The following is an 18,146-nucleotide window of genomic DNA, read 5'->3' as shown; positions in this document are numbered from 1 at the left end:
TGGGAGGCCGGCTCCTGGCAGAGTTAAGATTCCTAAACGCAGAGTGGGTGCATGGGTGTGATCCTCAGATACCCTGACTGGAGGCCTTGGCGCTTCTTCCTTCCTCCTGGAAAGCTCCCCTGCCCCATCCCACTCCCAACTCCGCTGCTGGCCATAGCCTGTGCAGCCTTTTGGCTCCCAGCGTGGATGCTGGATGCTGCTTCCTCTGGAAGCCTGCCCGGCTCCTCTCACCAAGCCAAGCTCCTCTGTTTAAATGCTGCCCGGTCCTTCCATGGCCCTCAGCACGCCGTTTGCCAACCTGCACCCTCAGTGAGCTGCTTCCCCACTGGCATCTGAGCTCAGGTTTCCGCCTGCCTGTCTGTCTGTCTGTCTTGTTCACCATTGTGTCCCCTAGAACAGTGCCTGGTGCACAGAGGGTGCTCAGCCAGGGCTGTGCTGACTCTCTGAGCTGGGTAGGGACCCTCTGTGCACAGAGTCCACGGTCTTCCTCCTGCCACCCCAGCCCCTCCCATTGGTCATGACCTTTGCGTGGTGATGGTGGTGTGATGAAGTGGAGCAGTGGTTTGATCATGAGCTGTTCAGTCACACTGGGGCATCTTCTGTCCTCCTTCAGGCCAGGGCAGTAGGGAGGGAGGCGGGGAGGGTCCTTTCTCCCAAGGGAGAACCCGGCCCCCGGGGTGGGTGGGGGGCGGGGGGGGGAGGTGCAAGGGGTGATGGGTGGGGAAATCCCTCAGACTGGGGAGTGAGGAGTCAGAGAAGGCTGGACGGAGGGGGATGGGGAGTCCCACCCCCACCTCGGGCTTCATGATGTCAGACTCTGCCCGTGCCTTTCCCAGTCATGGACAAAGACCCACTGAGAGTGGGGTGGGGCTTGAACGCCCGGGTTCCAGACAAGAGAGTGGCCTGGGGCTTCCCTGGTGGCGCAGTGGTTGAGAATCTGCCTGCTAATGCAGGGGACACGGGTTCGAGCCCTGGTCTGGGAGGATCCCACGTGCCACGGAGCAGCTGGGCCCGTGAGCCACAATTGCTGAGCCTGCGCGTCTGGAGCCTGTGCCCCGCAACGGGAGGGGCCGCGATAGAGAAAGGCCCGCGCACCGCGATGAAGAGCGGTCCCCTCACCGTGATGAAGAGTGGCCCCCGCTTGCCGCAACTGGAGAAAGCCCTCGCACGAACCGAAGACCCAACACAGCCAAAAATAAATAAATAAATAAATAAATAAATAAAAAAGAAAATCCTTAAAAAAAAAAAAAAAAAAAAGAGAGTGGCCTGGTGCTTGGGCTTTGGGAGAAGACACGGAGATCCTAGGGGACTCATATGTCACAGCCTTCAGGATCACACCAGCCACCTTGGGGTCTTGTGCCCGAGCAGTTTAGCGGGGGCGTCTGTCGTCTCTCTGGGTGTGAACTGAATGAAGGCTGTCCCTGGGGGCGGGATGTACACGTGAGTGAGTCCCACAGAGGGCTCTATCGTTGAGGTCTGCACTCAGGTCTCCAGCCCAAGGGAGGACTGGAGGACCGGAGAGCATATGCCAGCAGAAAGGAGAGGTGCTACTCAGATCCAGCTACCAGTGCTACCTGATCATCGGATCCTTCCAGAAAAGTCAGGTGTGTTAGTTTGCTAGGACTACTGTGACAAAGTCTTACAAACTGGGTGGCTGAAGAAACAGAGTTTATTGTCTCACAGTGCTGGAGGCTAGAAGTCTCCATGTCCACATGGTGTTTTCCTTATATGCAGGTCTCTGTGTCCAAATTTCCACTTTTTATAAGCATACCAGTCCTATTGTATTAGGACCCAACGTAATGACCTCCTTTTAATGTGATTATCTCTGTGAAGACCCTAGCACCAAATGCCACACAATCGCACTGGGGGTTAAGACTTCAACATATAAATCATTGTAGTCTAGTCTAGTCTAGTCTATTCTATTCTATTCTATTCTATTCTATTCTATTTTGCCATGCGGCTTGTGGGATCCTTAGTTCCCCGACCAGGAATTGAACTCAGGCCACCACAGTGAAAGCACTGAGTCCTAACCACTGGACCACCAGGGAATTCCCAACGTATAAATTTTAGAGGGACATAGTTCAGCCCATAACAGCAGGAGTTCAGATTTTTATGTGAAATACCTCTATCTTTAGATATTAGCCCAATTTTTATCTAAAACATTGCACAGACCAAGCAAAATTGATCTCAGGGCAGAATCAAGCCCTCACAGGCCCACTCGTTGCACGTGCTCTTGAGGGGTAGCAGGTGCTTGGTCCAACCCAGAGGCACTCTCTGCCCTCAGCCAGAGTTGGCAGCTTCAACAGCAGGAGTCTTCAAACTGTGGCCCCCAGGCCAGCAGCAGCAGTATCAGCTGGGAGGTTGTTAGAAATGCACATTCTAAGGCCCCACGCCAGACCTGCCAAATCTGCATTTTACCAGGCCCTCCAGGAGAGTCAGGTGCATGCTAACGTTTGGGTGCCCCCGCCTCACATCACTAGGACCACCTGAAGGACTGGCTAAGGTGAGAGAAGAGCACTGGTGTCATCAAATGCAATTAGCAATTTCGGGTTTCCCACCTCCCGGTATTTATTTATCAGGAGGGTCTGAGAGGCCTCCACCTCCTCTGTCAATACGAATCCTTTCCATTGATGAGGCATTTGACAGTTTCCACTCACGCTCCTCCCTCTCTGAGCACCTCAACAGCCCAATGAGCTGAGTACTGTAGAGGCTTCTGTCCTTTTACAGATGAGGAAGTGGGGTTTCAGAGCAAGAGGAGGATGCCCGTGAGATCCCGCAGCTAAAAGGACGCCAAGCTCCCCAAATAGTCTTCCTCTCCCCATCCTTCGGTCTCTGTTCAGGAAAACCTCTCCCAGAGGACCAACCTCTCGTGGCTTCCGAGGCAGAAGCTGGTAGCGTATGGGACTGATCTGGCTCCCAGCTGGATTTAGTTTGGCTCCCAGGGTGTTGATTTTTTAAAAATCAGATTCCTTTCATCAGTTGTCAATATTTTAAAAATCAGGAAGTTTCACATAAAAATAAGGATTGCTACCTTCTCTTGAAAAGGCGCTCTAGCCATGTGTCGCCTGCCTGTGGGCACGGCAGCTATGCCTGGCAACCCTCTTTAGATGGGGCCCCAGGCCTCCCCACTCCCTATCTTTTTTTTTTTTTTTTTAAATGATCATGCACCTTTTCTTTTTTAATTAATTATTTATTTATTTATTTATTTATGGCTGTGTTGGGTCTTCGTTTCTGTGCGAGGGCTTTCTCCAGTTGGCGGCAAGTGGGGGCCACTCTTCATCGCGGTGCGCGGGCCTCTCACTATCGCAGCCTCTCTTGTTGCGGAGCACAGGCTCCAGATGCGCAGGCTCAGTAATTGTGGCTCACGGGCCTAGTTGCTCCGCAGCATGTGGGATCCTCCCAGACCAGGGCTCGAACCCGTGTCCCCTGCATTGGCAGGCAGACTCTCAACCACTGCACCACCAGGGAAGCCCCCCCCCCCACTCCCTATCTTTATGCAACATTGAGGCCAAATGGCCGAGGCCCTTTATCATCATGCTAGCGCTGATGTGTTCTCATGGGCTAAGATGATAGTGAAATGCATCTTGCATTTCTTCTTCTATCAAAAGTGGGGAAATCAGATAAATTGACAGGGATACAGTTTTCAAGAAGAAAGGGAGGGAATTCAACCCCTTATGGAGATGAACAGCATTGTCCTATGTGTCTCCTATGCAAAGTATGTCGTTATTGAGAGAATACAAGCGAAGATGCTGCTGTGAAACAAATCCATCACATCTCACTCATTTGCTTCACCTAGTGGTCCCTGAAGGCCAGTGGTTCTCAAGTGTCTTGGTCTCAGGACCCCTTTATACTCTGAAAACTTATTGAGAACTTCAAAAACCTTGTGTTCTAGTGAGTTATATCTATAGGTGCTTAATCTATTAGAAACTGAAACTGAGAAATTTTTAAAGCACAAGATACACAAGCACACAATCCACCAGCCGTCAGAAGGACGACGTCCTCACACGTCATGGGGTCTCGCTGTCCACACACAAGGGAACGAGAGTGAGAAAGACGGGAAACATCTTAGTAGTTTCCACCTTGTGGAGCCCTGGAGTAGTCCCCAGACCTTACTCTGAGAACCCTTGCTAGGCATGTGAATTTACCCCTGTTTTAAGAAGATTGCAAGGAGGAAACTTTAACTTTCATTCCCTGCTGTTGCAACATAAATTCGAGGTCTTTTGAAGTGGGGAAAGATGGGGAAGAACAGAAACCAAATATCCTTCAACAAGCTTCCTTGCAACCCTCAGTACACACCAACCCCGCACACCCCACCGAGCACTGGCCTTCCCAAGACAGGGGCCACAACGAGCCTCTGGCAGAGGCCTTTGGCAGGGAGAAAAGACAACGGACTCTGGTTTGGAAAATAAGAGCCAGAACCGGCCATTTTATTCCAAGACCGTTCACTGAGGGCTGGAGGGTAGCAGGAACAAATAAGGGACTGGGGGCAGGGCGGCAGGGGTTGCTCTATGTTCTGCAGCATAACCCACACCCTGCTTTACCACAGCAACCGCAGCAGAATACGCACGTGGGGATGTGGGTGTCTCGTCTCAGCCTCTGGAGCACGGGCTGCGGGAAAGAAAGGCAGTGAGCGGGGCGTAGGCATGGGAAGGCACGGGAGGCTCGGAAGGGAGTCCCAGGGGACCTCACCGTCAAGCCAGCCGCGTCTCCAGCTGTGTCCTGGGTCTGGAGGTCTGCGAGCTGTCTTGTCTGTGAAAGCAAAAGGGGAATTGAGGACGGCAGGGCCCCGGCAGAGCTCTCAGTCTCGCTCCCACCGACCAGCTCCTCCCCAGGGGTTGGCGTCCGCTGGTTCAGCTGGAATCCTAGGAGCGGCCTTACTTTCTGGCCTTTCCGCACCTTCCCACGGGTGGCTCTCCTGCCTACAAACATCCCAGATCTGTCTCCTCTCTCCACAGCTGCTCACTCTTCCGTAGCACTCTCCGTGGCCTGGATGTCAGTCCCTGCCTGTATCTTGCCCCTTACAACCCGTTCCCCATGTGTTATCCGTCAGATCTCGGCTTAAAAGCCTGCAGGGCTTCCCCTGTGCTTTGAGGAAGATCAGCGTTTGCACAGTTGCCCACAAGACTTGGCATGGCCACCCCTCGGTCTCATCTTCAAGCACCATCTCCTTCCCTTAACAAGCCCTCTAGTCCTCGGGTACACCATGCTTGCCCCACCTTGGTCTTGGCTGGCTGCCCCCTTCTCTTCCTCCCAGGCATAGGTCAAATAACATTTTCTCACAAAAAAGCCAGCCCTTGATGCCATCTAAAGAAGCCAACCCTCATCATCACTCTCCCACCATCTTTTATGTTATTCACGAATAGCATTTACTAAACACAAGTGTTTGCTTGTTTTAAGCTCACTGACTAATTTCCCTGACCAGGATGCAAGCTCCATGAGAATATTCTTCTCTCATCTGCCTTATTCACTGCTTGGTCACCACTGTCTAGAAGAGGACTTAACACAGAGTAGGCCCTCAATAAATAATTGTGGAATTAGATCAGGGCCCCCAGTCCCTGCCACTCAGTACCCCATCTCTGCACTTCGAGCAGCTGCCCATCCCCCTTTGCTTGCGCTGAGCTCTGGCCCGTGCTGGGGTCTCCTGCTGCCCTCCGCTGACCCCTCCCAGGGGCCTGGTTCTCCGTTGCGATTCTGACTGCCCTCCTGGGCCCAGACCCTGTGGGCTCTCACCTCGGGTGGGAGAACGAGGCCACTGGTCAGGCTGACCAGGAGGAGAAGCAGGAGGCAGGTGGCCCGGATCTGCGTGTTCAGTGCCATTGCGCCGTCCGTCTGGCTGTCCTTCTGTTACGTCTAGGACTTGCTCCGGTGTCTGGGAGCCCAGTTACAGTTGCTTTTATGGGGCCTCCTGGGTGGGGGGGGCGGGGATGCTAAGCCCCCTCCCCTTTGGCCCAACTCATTTCCAAGAAGGTGGTGGCGCCGAAAAGGCGGGAGAGATAAGCGGGAACAGTGACGGGGAACAGGGTTGTGTCACCCTCAGCCACCAGAGGTGTGTCCAGGAGGTGGGACAGAAGCGACCACAGACACACGCCTCTTGCCAGCCACCTGGGAAACACTTTCCCCAACATGACATCACCCTGTTGATTTCAGAAAAAATTCCACCTTTTGCCCCAGCAGCTGAACTGGTCGATGAGCACGAGTGAGGCGCCCTCCTTCCCCACCCTTCCCCGGCCTCCTCATTCACATGCCATATGGCTGTCACTTGCCGGTGAGGGAACACCGTGACGGCCACGTGCAGGAGTTTGTGTCGACAGGAGCCCCCAGAACACGTATGGGGTCTTTTTTTTTAAGATTTTTTTTTTTTGATGTGGGCCACTTTTAAAGTCTTTATTGTATTTGTTACAATATTGCTTCTGTTTTGTTTTGGCTTTTTGGCCATGAGGCCTGTGGGATCTTAGCTCCCCGACCAGAGATGGAATCCGCACCCCCTGCATTGGAAGGCAAAGTCTTAACCACTGGACCGCCAGGGAAGCCCCACCGGTAGGGTTTTTCAAGTGTCAGAAGCTTAAGATGTGGCCCTGGTATCTGGGAAATGTTCCTGCGAACTTTTGGCCAAAAAAGACAGTGGTGACGGTAATAGCTAATATCTGACTGCACCTTATGAGCTGGCAGATGTATTGACTCACTTTTGGGCTAACTCAGCCTGTGCCACCTATCCTCTGAGCAGCTCCTACCTGACTCATCCTGGGCTCTGCTCTGTATTCAGGGTGCTAGCTGCCTTCTCAGCCACTGACCTCAGGGGCCAGGCTTCCTAGATCCTGCTCCTGAGAGAGGAGCCCACCATGCCCACCTGAGACTTACTTTCTTCACTTTTCAGGAGAGGAGAAGGCAAAGATGAGGGCACTGCCCAAGCTCGGTCAGCCAGACGCAGTCAGGACTTCAGCCCGGGCAGCCTGACTGGGGCCTGTGCCCTCATCACCAGGCTTTCCTGCCTCCCAGAAAACACAGGAGGGCACGGTGGGTCTGCTGGACCTGGCTCATATGGCTCAATGAGCAGACTGTGCACGTCCCATCCCAACTCCAAACTCGGGGGCATCGTGTTGGCACCTTGAAACCCACTGTGGTGGGAGTACTTACACCACAGACGTTGGCAAACACTACAACCCAGGCTTTCCTTCGGAGGGCCGGCTCCCTGCCCACCATGGGAAGGGGAGCTAAGCCGAGGCTGCCTGACTGCAGCAACCTCGTTGTTACCCACGACCTGAACCATCTTCGAGCGCACACGGCCCAGGGGAACAGCAAACCTTGACTCCAGAGATGGCCTCTTGGCCATTTTCCCTCTCCGACTCACTCTAGGGCCATCCAGTGTTAACCCTACGAGCCTGGGGATGGTGCTGTCAAGGAATGAACTCTTCTTCCTGGCCCCGAACTGCTGCCAGGGCCCACTCAAAAAGCACAAAAATGGGGGGCCCTTGGGAAGTAACGCTGTTCCCTGCCATTTGCCTCCCCACTCACTCTATGTTAGGCTCCTCCGGCTGCACACAACCTCACTCTCAGACAGAGGGGTGGCCAGGAAAGGAGACAGGGCTCTTGGAAGGAAGAAACCAGCCGGGGGCATCTGGGATGGGCGCGGCGTGGCGAGCTCAGTCAGGTGGCCAGGCCTAGATGCTGGGAGCGGCGGGAGTTGCACGGGGAGACACGGCAGCACCCCCAGCACCGCCAGGCATCACTGCATCTCAGCTCAGGCCAGGTTTCATCATCAACCAGGGGCAGGGGTCACAGCACAGGCGCCAGAGTTGCAGTGCAAGGCGACAGGCTGACGGGCCAAGCCTGGCTTCCTGGCCATCTGCCCTCCCTGGGGGTGGGGGGGCTCAAGGCCAGGCCCCACCATTGGCTGGTACAGAGGGGAGGGCATCAGCCCAGAAGAGCAGGGCCAGGAGCCAGTCCTGTTTAGGAACTGGTGACACGGAAGACCCCAGCCTCTCCTCCAAACACATGGGACATGTCCTTGACCCTGGCTCCCCCTGTCCCCCACACCACATACGCAACACCTGGGGCCTCCACGAGGCTATTCATTCCTTAATTCCTTCATCCACACAACCAACAGACTGGGTACCACGCGGTACCGGATGGCAGGGACCAGCACACAGCCACGAACACAAGAGTGAGGCCCAGCCCTCAGGAGCCCTGCACAGACCCCAGACTCCCTCCCCACACCTGAGATGGACAGATACACAGACAGACAAGGCGGGGCCACATGGGGCCAGTTTATTGCAGTTAAATACCTCTCTCTCTCTCTATTTTTTTGTCCATTTTTTCCATAAAGAAAATTAGAACACACTCACACACCCAAAGGGGAGCAGGGTTCCAGAAACAAGAGGTGGGGTGGGACATGGCCTCCCTGCGTAGGTCCAGGCCCCAGGGCTGGCCCCCCAAAGGCTCCCCTCCTTCCCATAAGCACCCTGTCTCAGTACCTCTAGAGTCCAAGGAGGCAGTGGGGTATGGCAGGGGCTCTGTCCTCCTCCCTCTTGCCTCCAGGTGAGACCACTAGAAGTGCCAGGGCTGAGTGGGGGCCGGGAGAAGGGAGACAGACAGACGGGCAGGGAGGATATTGTTTCCAAGTTGAGGAGAGCAGTGGGCGCTTATCCACAGAAATGCATTATTTCTCCCCGTTTTTTGTTAAAAATCTACTATAAAAAAACGCAGCTGGGGGAGGGGCGTCTGTCCCTCTCTGTGCTAAGGGCTGGGGAAAGGGACGGCCGGGGCCCGGAGGCGGCCCCCGCCGCACGCACGGGGCGGAGGGCGTCACTGCCGGGCGCTCTCGCCCACCATCTCCAGGTTGTGCTGCTGCAGCTGGGCGCGGAGCACGGCGTTCTCGTTCTTCAGCTCCTCGATCTGCCAGACACGACGGGGCACAGACAGCCAGGGCTGGCTCCCCGCGGCTCGGGGCTCCCGGGGGCGCCCCGCCCCCCTCCCAGCCCTGCCGCTCACCTGCTGCCTCAGGAGCTCATTGTCCATCTGCAGCCGCTCGGCCTCCTTGAAGGTCTCCTGCATGCGCTGGTTGGTCTGGCGCAGCTCCCGGATGTAGTCGCAGGCCTTCGACAGGATCCCTCCTTTACTCTGGGGGGTGGGCATGAGCATCAGCGGGCACCGCCAGACGGCCGCCGCCCACCGGCTCAGCCCCGGACGACTCCCGCCTCTGGCGGTCAGGCAGACTCTGCGCAAGGGGGTCGGGGGACGGGCCCGCCACAGCACTGAGGGCCCGAGGGCACTTACCGCTCCTGTCTTGCTATTATCTGCGTTACAATCTGGAATGATTTTTGAAAGCTGGACGATCCAGTTGTTGATCTTGTCCCTCCGCCTCCGCTCCACTGCAGCAAGAACAGCAAGAACAAGGCTATGTTCACAGCACTCCCTCTGTGCCGGGCGATTCACCTCCTAAGGCAGATGCCATGAGAGCCGAGGCCACCCAAGGTCACACCGCCAGCAAGTGCGGGGCTCCGATCTGAACCCAGGCAGCTGGCTCCAGCCCACTCCACGTCGCTCCTCAAGAGGAACCCTCAAGTGCCACACGTACCTAAAGGCAGAATCGACAGCTGGGGGGCTGCAGGGTTCGCTTTGTTTACCTGCCCAGCGCATTTTCAAAAATTTGAATCAACATTTAAAAATTAGGAAACTTCACCTAACAATTGGCCTCTTTTGAAAACTGGAGTCGTGGCCACAGTGGGCACGTGTTCTTGGCAGGCAAGAATGGGCCAGAGCCCTTTACACAGGACCTGGGCACCCCTCTCTAGTCCCCACGGCCCCTGCATTTGATTCTCCACGGTGCTCGGGTCTCCCCAAAGCTCTGGGCCCCATGATCCCATTTCTCTTTTCATCTTTAAAATCACGGTCTGACCACCTCTCACCTCCACTGGAAGTCCTCTTCCAGGGCCCCCGCAGCAAGTCTCAGATTCCCCGGCTGGCACTGCAGCTCTCAGGGGCCTGGCCCGTCAGGGCACTGGGTCACCCAGAAAGAAACGCTACGAACCCTCTCTTGAAGACCAGGTTTGACAAACTACTGGCAGATTTCACTTGAAAAGTCCAGATTTGTGATTTATTTCATAAAACACCACAACCGCACTGTCTGCTGAGTTGCGGGGAAGCCGCCCCCTTCAGGCAGGACTCGGATGTGTCTTCGCCCTGCCTTCTCACCTGGCCTGTCACGGCCTATGACGGCGGCCGGGGGTCTGCCTGCGCGGCAGCCTGAGACCCCTGGTTTGGGGCTCACTGAACAAAGCTATCCCAGCCCTTCGTACTAGGCACTTGCTGGGGACACACAAGAAAGCCCAGCTGCCCCTGCGACTCTCACCCACACTCTCATCCCCCTGCCAGGGCAGCCCACGGACAAATGCAGGTGGTGTCTAGAGAGGAGCGGGGACTGTAGGTGGGACCTGGCAAGGAGGGCAAAGGGGTATTTTCTCAGGGCTGGGAGACTGGGGGAGAGGTTGGGTGAGCGTGAGAAAGATGGGGTGAGCCAGAAGCATGCCCCTGACTCCTCTCCTCCGTGGAGGCCAGCCCCACCCCTCGACCCGGCCGCTCCCTCCAAGGATGGGCCTGGCCCCTAACAGGCACATCCAACTGTCTCCTCCGGGCACTTGCTCTTGCCCGCTCGCTGCTGACCGGTCCTGCCAAGCACCCCCCACTTTGGCCTCGGTGACAACACCCTCCCACGTGGACTCGCTTCCTCCCTCACTCTCCTCTCTTTCCGCCGAAACCTCTCCCTGCCACGGTAAGAACGGTGCCCAGTATTGAGCTTTGCCTGACCCTGGCCCCGGGGTCAGCGAGGGCACAGACCTGGGCCCCATCACTACCGCGGTGAGTGAACCTTCCCAGCGAGGACGACCCTGTCTTACGGTCTTTGGGGACTCTGTGGCCCAAAACAGCAGTGGAGCTAAGGGTCCGCCCAGGCCTGGCAGCGCCGCCCACCGCGTCCCTCAGCAGCGCGCTCCGTTCTAGGGGTCCAGCTGAGGAGCTCGGGAGGAGCTGGCTGCTCGGTTCCTTCCGCTACCCTCCGGCGGCCCGGCGTTCTTGCGCCTGGGCACCGCGCTGCAGGCGCATTCCCCCACACACTCCTCACTTCAAGCCGCGGCGGACAGCAGTTCGCATCTGCTCCTTCAAAACTTACTGCCTGCCCTACTGTGTGCAGGGCACTCCGCGAGGCTGAAGTCCACGGTGGACTCAACCTCTGTCCTGCTGGCACTCACAGCACCAGCGTGACATGCACGTGAACACGAGACGCTGACGCCACAGGACTGTGTGTTATAACTGAAGACTGTATCGAGGGCCTGGGGAACGCCAGGGTGGAACGATGCATTCTGCATAGAGCGAGGTGGGGTATATCTTCAGAGAAGGATTTAGAAAGGAAACATTTGGGCTGGTTTCTGAGAGGAAGGACATCAGGCAGACAGGCACCAAGAAACCCAGAAACGGTGATACAGAAACACCTTGGAGGGTGCGGGGGGTGGCGCAGGGTGGCAGGAATAGATTGTAGAAACAGGTTGTGAAGCCCTGAATGCCCTGCTAGCAGGTCTGGACCTTGTCTTCTCTTCCCCTAGGGGTCTAGGCCCTCGAGTCTAGGGCCTTTCTTGGCAATGTGGTCAGGCCTGTGGCTTGGGAAGACCACTTCAGCACAATTGAAATGGAGGAAGACCAGTCAAAACCAAGGCCATGTCCACTCCTCAGAAGGCTTAAGTCACACCTATACAACGTTTAAAACACAATTTAGAAGCAAAATCTGCCAGGACTAATGGGAGAAATGGGCAAATCCACAAATGTAAGACATCAACACTCCTCAGCAATTGACAGGACAAGTAGATAAAAAAATGAGGATAGAAAACCTGAACGCTGTCAGCCAGCCTGACCTAGCTACCACCGACGGAACACTCCACACACAGCAGCAGATACACTGTCTTTTCAAGCACACACAGAAACTTTCACCAAAATAGACCATATTTGGGGCCGTAAAAGTAAGTCTCAATGAACTTCAAATAACTGAAATTATATACATAGAATATGTTCTCTGACCACAACAAAACTCACTTAAAAATCAGTAACAAAAAGATAGCCAGAAAATCCATAAACATTTGTAAGTTAAACAACACACTTCCAAATAACCCATGGATCAAAGAAGAAATCATAAGGAAAACTAGAAATATTTTTAATTGAATGACAAGAAAGCACAACCTATCCAAATGGGATATAGCTAAAGCAGCATTGGACTGAAATTTGCAACTGTAAAGGCTTAAATTGAGAAAAAAGAAAGGCTTAAAATCATCTTAAGAGGCTGGGGGAAAACCCCCAGCAAATTAAACCCAAATTAAGCAGAAGAAATAAATTAGTAACAGTACAAGTGGAAACCGATGAAACAGAAAAAGCAACTCAAAAATCAGACTTGATATAAAGGCCTGGATTTCTGGCTTCTCAGAGGTTCTGGCAGCAGTGGGCCCAAATTCTGACACAGCAGCGATGGCTGGCACCGTGAGGCCACCCTTCAGGCAGGACAGACACGCAGACCCCAGTTCTCCACAGGGATCACCACTCCCCTTTCTGCCACACCAAGTATCCTGACTCCCTCAGGCCCCTGAAGCATCTGCGGCCCAGAGATGGGCCCCTGTGGCACCAAGAAATGTGGGAAAGAGGGAAAAAGGAGACAGAGCTGATTTGAGGTCCACTTCGGCACAGCGTCTCAGGGCTTGCGGATGTGAGGGAAGAAGAGGGCAGAGGTGAAGTGGCCTGGCTCTCAAGTCCGGCTGGGGTAATCATGACAGGTGTGCCTTTTGCTGCTCTGGAAAAGGGAGGCTTTGGGAAGGAGGGACAGAAGGTTCTGTCTTGGACAAGTTGAGTGTGAGGTGTTTCAAGGACAACCAGAAATGGAGATTTTGAACGGGCACTTCAAAATATGGGTGCAGAGGAGCTCCAGAGAGATGGAGCAGAAAGACAGCTTTGTGCAGTGCAGGGGGCGGGGGAAGCCCTGGGAGGACATTAGCGGGCAGTCTCTCCTTTTTGGAATCACATACTTTTCCGGATAAAGCTCGCAGACGCTCTCCCGGGAGAAATGACAAACACCGACAACCGGGGATAGGGTCTCGGGGATACTGACCATCCCTGGGCCTGATGTTTCACCCTCCTGAGACCGTTAGAAGAAGGGGCTGGACCTCAAGAAACACTAACAGCCAAAGCACTTTCCAAACCTCGCCCATTGTGAAGAGTCACCTGGGGAACTTGTTGAAACACAGACTCGCAAGCTCCCCCTCCGACCTACCCATTCAGCACCTCGTGAGGACAGCCGTGACTGGGAAGCCCTGCTCTCAGGAGCAGGCTGGAAAGGAGAATCAGAGCAGGTAGAGCAGAAAGGAACATTCCCGAAAGGAGGGGAACGGGCAGGGTCAGATGCTTGGAGCGCAGACGGGAAAGGAAGCCAGTAGATTTGGCAATGAGGTCATCACGAGTGACCTTAAATAGAGCCGTTTCGATAGAGAAATGAGCCAGACTGCCAAGGGTACAGGGAGGCCAGGCAGAGGGTGGGTCAAACACTCTGCAGGTTAGGAGAGAGTGGGCAGGCCACAGCTGGAGGGTAAGGGCAAGGTCACGAGCGAGACTGATTTTTACAGGATGAGGAGGAGTCAAGACTTCGGAGCTGGATTAATCCAGTGACAGGCAGAGTGAGAGTAGGGTGGAGGGTGGCTGGCTGGCCTCCCGACAGAGTCGTTAGCTGCGGTCTTACCAGACGGCACACCGCCCTGCTGGGGGCTCACGACTCAACGTGCTGCACCCTCACTATGAGCCTCTGGGGTAGTCGTGTGAACACACTCTTAAGAGGACTAAACAGGCGCAGAGGTTAAGAACCAGCCTAAGGTCATACGACCAGAACGCAGTAGAGCCAGGACTGCCCAGGTAGCCAGCTGGAGACCCCTGCAACCCGTCACACCCAAAACCAAGCTCACACTCACCCCTTCCCTTTAAATGAACCTGACCCCGTCATGAAAGCCAGATTCACGAAATCCTGATTCTGCACCTTGTGCTCTTCTGCCCCACAGCTCGGGCCCCCGCGAGCCCCGTTCAGGCCCCGCCCTGTCTGAGGCCCACAGCTGCAGTCACCTCTTGTTTCCCTAGCCTCTGGTGCCCCATCACCCTCACCATCCAGCCTCCACACACAATCCCTCTGCTTACTTGCCCTCGAAGCAGAATAAAGATCTAGGAATGGGGACCCTGGGAGGGCCTCTGACAAGACCCCACGTGATCTGGCCCTGGCCAGGCCACCCACGACTCCACCAACTTCCTCTTATCTTTCCTGAAACCTGCTCTTCTTCAGACACACCAAGTCTGTTCCAGCCCAGGCCTGGGTGTTTGCACTTGCTTGTCCCTCGCTGCCTGGGACTCTTCCCATTCAGGCCCCTGCTCAAGCGTCACTTCTAGAGAGGCCTACAGAGCACACTGCCGCCATAACCCTCCATCTCCTTACCCGGGCTCATCTTCCTTCACGTGACACATGACTTATGTTCCCTGACGTCTTATTGTAGCTTTCTGTAGTTTCTGTCTCTCCCACCAGAACGAACACCCTGTGAAAGCCAAGGTGTCTGTTCCATTATCTGCGGCTGTATCTGAGGCCTAGAACAGGGGCTGGCACACAGTACGTGTGTGCTGAGTGAATGCCTGAACTCACTGAGCAGCTTAGATCACAGCCGCGTAAGCCCACCCCTCAATCAAACACCTTTAGGACTCTCAGGCCCTCACCCTGACGTTCAAGGCCTTCCTTGACCCTCCCAACTCTCTCCTCCCAAGCACTCCACATAGAACCTCTGCTTTAACCAAACCAGCACCCACAAAGCAACCTCACTCCACCCTGCTTTCCTGTGCTTCCCTCTGCTGGACAGGCACTCCCAAAGGCCACCTCCCTGGGGGAAACGTCACCTGATCCCCCAATCAGTGTTCAGTCAAACAGCCTGAACTACTCTGAGCTTCCTGGACACTCCAAACTAGGCCCCAGACCTGGCACGGGGCATGTACTGCCCAGCCTAGCATCCACCTTCAGGAAATATCTGCTGAATGATGGCTATTTGGGTGGAAGTGTCCCCTGGACATGCTCTGGCCTCAGCCAGAGACATGGACTTCTTGCAGTTTCATCTTCAGATGTGCTCTTTCTCAGACCAGACCTACTTCTGGAAGCTAGGCTGGCAGGGGCATGGGGGGCTTGAGCAAAACAGCTGCTTCGTGGGAAGGCAGATCCAGGCGAGCCAGACCAACCCAACTTTCCAAGAGGAGCAGGAAATCCATACACGAATGTGCAACTTGCCATTTAAAATATTAGTAATTAATTCAAAGTCACTAGCCAGGCTGATAAACACGCTGCAGCTCACGCCTCCTGTCTGCTTGCTCCTGACAGTGAACCTCCACACTTCCGCTTTTCCAGCATTCAACAAGCACCTCTCACGCACTTGTCGCATGCCTGCTGATCTGTGACTCCAAGCACCGGGCCAGGCTGTGCCCGTGAGGCCCAGCAGCTCCACCCTGACCTCACCTTCATTATGCTGAGCTCTCCTTCTCTCATCCCGTGGTGTCCTGGTTCCGTCGATTTTCCTAGAAGAGATAGAAAAAACAGGCGCATGTTACCTCCAGCCCATTGGTCCAAACGTTTATTGAGGAGTCAGACTTAAAAATGATCTCTGTAATACATATCCATATGCAGAGAGATAAAGAGAAAAACAAAGAGAGAGAGAGAGAGAGAGAGAGAGAATGTGGTATTTTCTTTTCTTAAACCAAAGAAACAAAAACCAACCAAAAAATATACCAACTGCCTGCCGTGTACTCAACTGCCTGGCTCCGATTCCAGAAACACATTCCCTTCCTTGGGCCCCCACACCAGGCCCTCCCAGTGTCCCCTACTCCTGGGACCAGGTCTCCTGCACATACGGGGAGTAGGGGTGTGTCCGGGGTGCAATTGTCCTCTGCGTTCCTGTCTGAAGCACGTCCTGGGGCGTCATCATGACATAGAACTGGCCTGCAGGAAAAGTAGGGGTTAGTGCTAAAACTGGTGACAGAGTCGGAACTGGCTGGGGGAGCTTCCCTCCCTGCTAGGCCTGTTGCCTCCCCTGCCTTCCGCCCTGGCCCCTTCCTTCCTTTACCTCCAGCCTGCAAGCTCTGGTCTGTGGTCTGTACGGACACAGCCGTGGTATCTCCCACACTGGACGCTGGGAAATAGGCAAATCGTGCCTCCCCACTGACAGCCTCAGCTGCCGGGCTGCCACCATTGCTGAAGGGATTTTGGATTACAGCCTAGGGAGTAGGAGGACAGAGGCCACCCTTAGCCATCTTTGTTCCCCAATCCATCCCCTAGTTGCCATATTTGATGTTTACTGCATTCTCTAGGGAGAGTGGGGAACCCCTCTGTGTGTGCCACTCTGCACTGTGTCTCACAGCCCTGGAACTCGACAGATACTCAGCAATCACTTAGTGAACTGACCCACTTTTAACTCTTAGAGACTTTCCTGTTACCGTGATCCCCCTTTCACAAAAAAAAAAAAAAAAAAAAAAAGAGGTTCCAAAGGTCTTGCCCCACGTTTCACGGTGCAGAACAGAGATTCCACCTGAGGGCCTGAAGGCAGCATCTTGGTCCCACGTGCCCCACCCCCTGGGGCTCCCCAAGAACAGAGTCAGTGTCCCTTCTCCATCCCCCCAGGGGTTGCTGGGCACCTACCAGTGGGAAGGGCGCTGCGGGACCTGGGGGCACAGAGGCAGCAGCGGGGCCGGGGCGCTGGGTGGCCCCATCCACACCCACCTGGGTCACAGCCTGCTGCCCCCCCGCGAAGGCAGCCGTAGACACGACGCTGACGGCGCCTGCTGTGTCGCCCTGGCCGTCCAGCTGACCATCAGTCACCTGGACTACGCGGTATGTCACCTGCAGGGGGCGGCAGAGAAGGAAGACCCGCGCTGGGGCCCGGGTAGGGGCCAGGTCCGAGCCCCTCCCAGTCCGCCCACTCTACCCGGGGCTCAACCCTCCACTTGCCCGCCGGTCTCCGGGCCCGCAGGCTCACCTGTCCTCCATTGTTCTCTGTGCGGAATTGGTACTGGATGTTGTGGTCGCCGAACGCCGCCTGCTGGACGCTGGCGATGGCCACCGCCGTCTGCTCCTCCGCCCCAGGGCCGTCCCCGCCTGCGGTCGGAGGAGGGTAGGGGGGATGGTCAGAGGTGGCGCGGGCCAGGACGCTCCCAGTGCCCTCCCGGGCGCAGATCGCGGCCCCGGTGGGCCCCGCGACCACTCACCTTCCTGCAGCTCGACGCCCTCCTCTGCCTCGGGTCCCTTGTCGTGACTGCGGGGAGGACGGAAAGAAGAGAGGGTCAAGGTTGCCCGCGCCCCCGCCCCTTCGCCCAGGTGCAGGGCCCCCATCCCGCCCGCCCCAGTCTGGGGCTGCGGCACCGCCAGGTCCGGGGGCCAGGGATATTCGCGCGGGTCCTCCCTCCCTCGCGGCCTCCATTTTGAGCTGGGCCCGGCGGCCGCTCGGGATCATGGCGGCCCGGCCGCCAGGCCGAAAGGCCGGGGCCAGGGCGCGCGGGGGCGCGGACGGGCCGGGCTCCCTTACCTGGCGGCGGCAGCAGCAGCGGTAGCCGAGGCAGCAGGATCCAGACCCGGGTCCAGCATGTCCATGGGGGGGGGTGGGGGCGGGGGGGGCGCCGGGCCCGGGGGGGAGGGGAGGGGAGGGGAGGGAGGGAGGGAGGGAGGGGAGGGGGCGGGCGGCCGGGGGGGCCCCGAGCCCGGCGCTCACGCCGCGCGGCAGGAGGGGACGGAGGAGACACGGGAGCCGCTCGCGCTGATCACGGGGACAAACAGTGGGGTCATGTGAGGAGGAGATGCCGCCGCCGCCGCCGCCGCCGCCGCCGCTGCTCCTGCAGCCGCCTCCGCCCTCTCGCCCGCCGGCCGGCTCCCGGCGGCTCTAGGCTCCGGGACGCAGCGCAGCCGCCCCCCGCCCGCTCTACGCGGCCCTCGAGCCTCCTTCCCTGAGTAGCCGCCGCCGCCGCGACTTTTTTTTTTAACCCGGCCCGCCCTGGATGGCCGCAGCCTCTCCCCTGGGTCGCCGGCTCGCGCGTCCGCCGCCCGGCCTGGCCCAGTGCGG

General features: G+C 56.4%; 2 protein-coding genes across 3 annotated transcripts; both read right to left on the bottom strand.

The window, feature by feature from the left end:
- Positions 1 to 4,397: 4,397 nt before the first annotated feature.
- On the bottom strand, positions 4,398 to 5,881 carry HAMP (hepcidin antimicrobial peptide). Its single transcript, XM_007165122.2, has 3 exons — positions 5,731 to 5,881; positions 4,690 to 4,749; positions 4,398 to 4,608 (listed from the first exon to the last, which is right to left on the bottom strand). Exons 1-3 carry the CDS (start codon positions 5,815 to 5,817, stop codon positions 4,507 to 4,509), a joined length of 249 nt encoding a protein of 82 aa, XP_007165184.1. The 5' UTR covers positions 5,818 to 5,881; the 3' UTR covers positions 4,398 to 4,506.
- A 2,357-nt stretch (positions 5,882 to 8,238) lies between these two features.
- On the bottom strand, positions 8,239 to 17,813 carry USF2 (upstream transcription factor 2, c-fos interacting). Of its 2 annotated transcripts, none has more exons than XM_057533385.1 (10): positions 17,616 to 17,813; positions 17,299 to 17,345; positions 17,070 to 17,188; positions 16,733 to 16,933; positions 16,161 to 16,311; positions 15,949 to 16,036; positions 15,557 to 15,615; positions 9,274 to 9,368; positions 8,989 to 9,117; positions 8,239 to 8,892 (listed from the first exon to the last, which is right to left on the bottom strand). In XM_057533385.1, exons 1-10 carry the CDS (start codon positions 17,678 to 17,680, stop codon positions 8,803 to 8,805), a joined length of 1,044 nt encoding a protein of 347 aa, XP_057389368.1. In that variant the 5' UTR covers positions 17,681 to 17,813; the 3' UTR covers positions 8,239 to 8,802. The 2 variants fall into 2 exon arrangements, with proteins under 2 accessions (XP_057389368.1, XP_057389369.1); XM_057533386.1 differs by having other exon boundaries at positions 16,814 to 16,933.
- Between the last annotated feature and the right edge of the window lie 333 nt (positions 17,814 to 18,146).

This window comes from Balaenoptera acutorostrata, chromosome 19 (assembly GCF_949987535.1).
Source record: "Balaenoptera acutorostrata chromosome 19, mBalAcu1.1, whole genome shotgun sequence".
NCBI classification, from domain to species: Eukaryota; Metazoa; Chordata; class Mammalia; order Artiodactyla; family Balaenopteridae; genus Balaenoptera; species Balaenoptera acutorostrata.
Note: the sequence above shows the minus strand (reverse complement) of the source record. Positions and strands in the feature narration are given on the sequence as shown.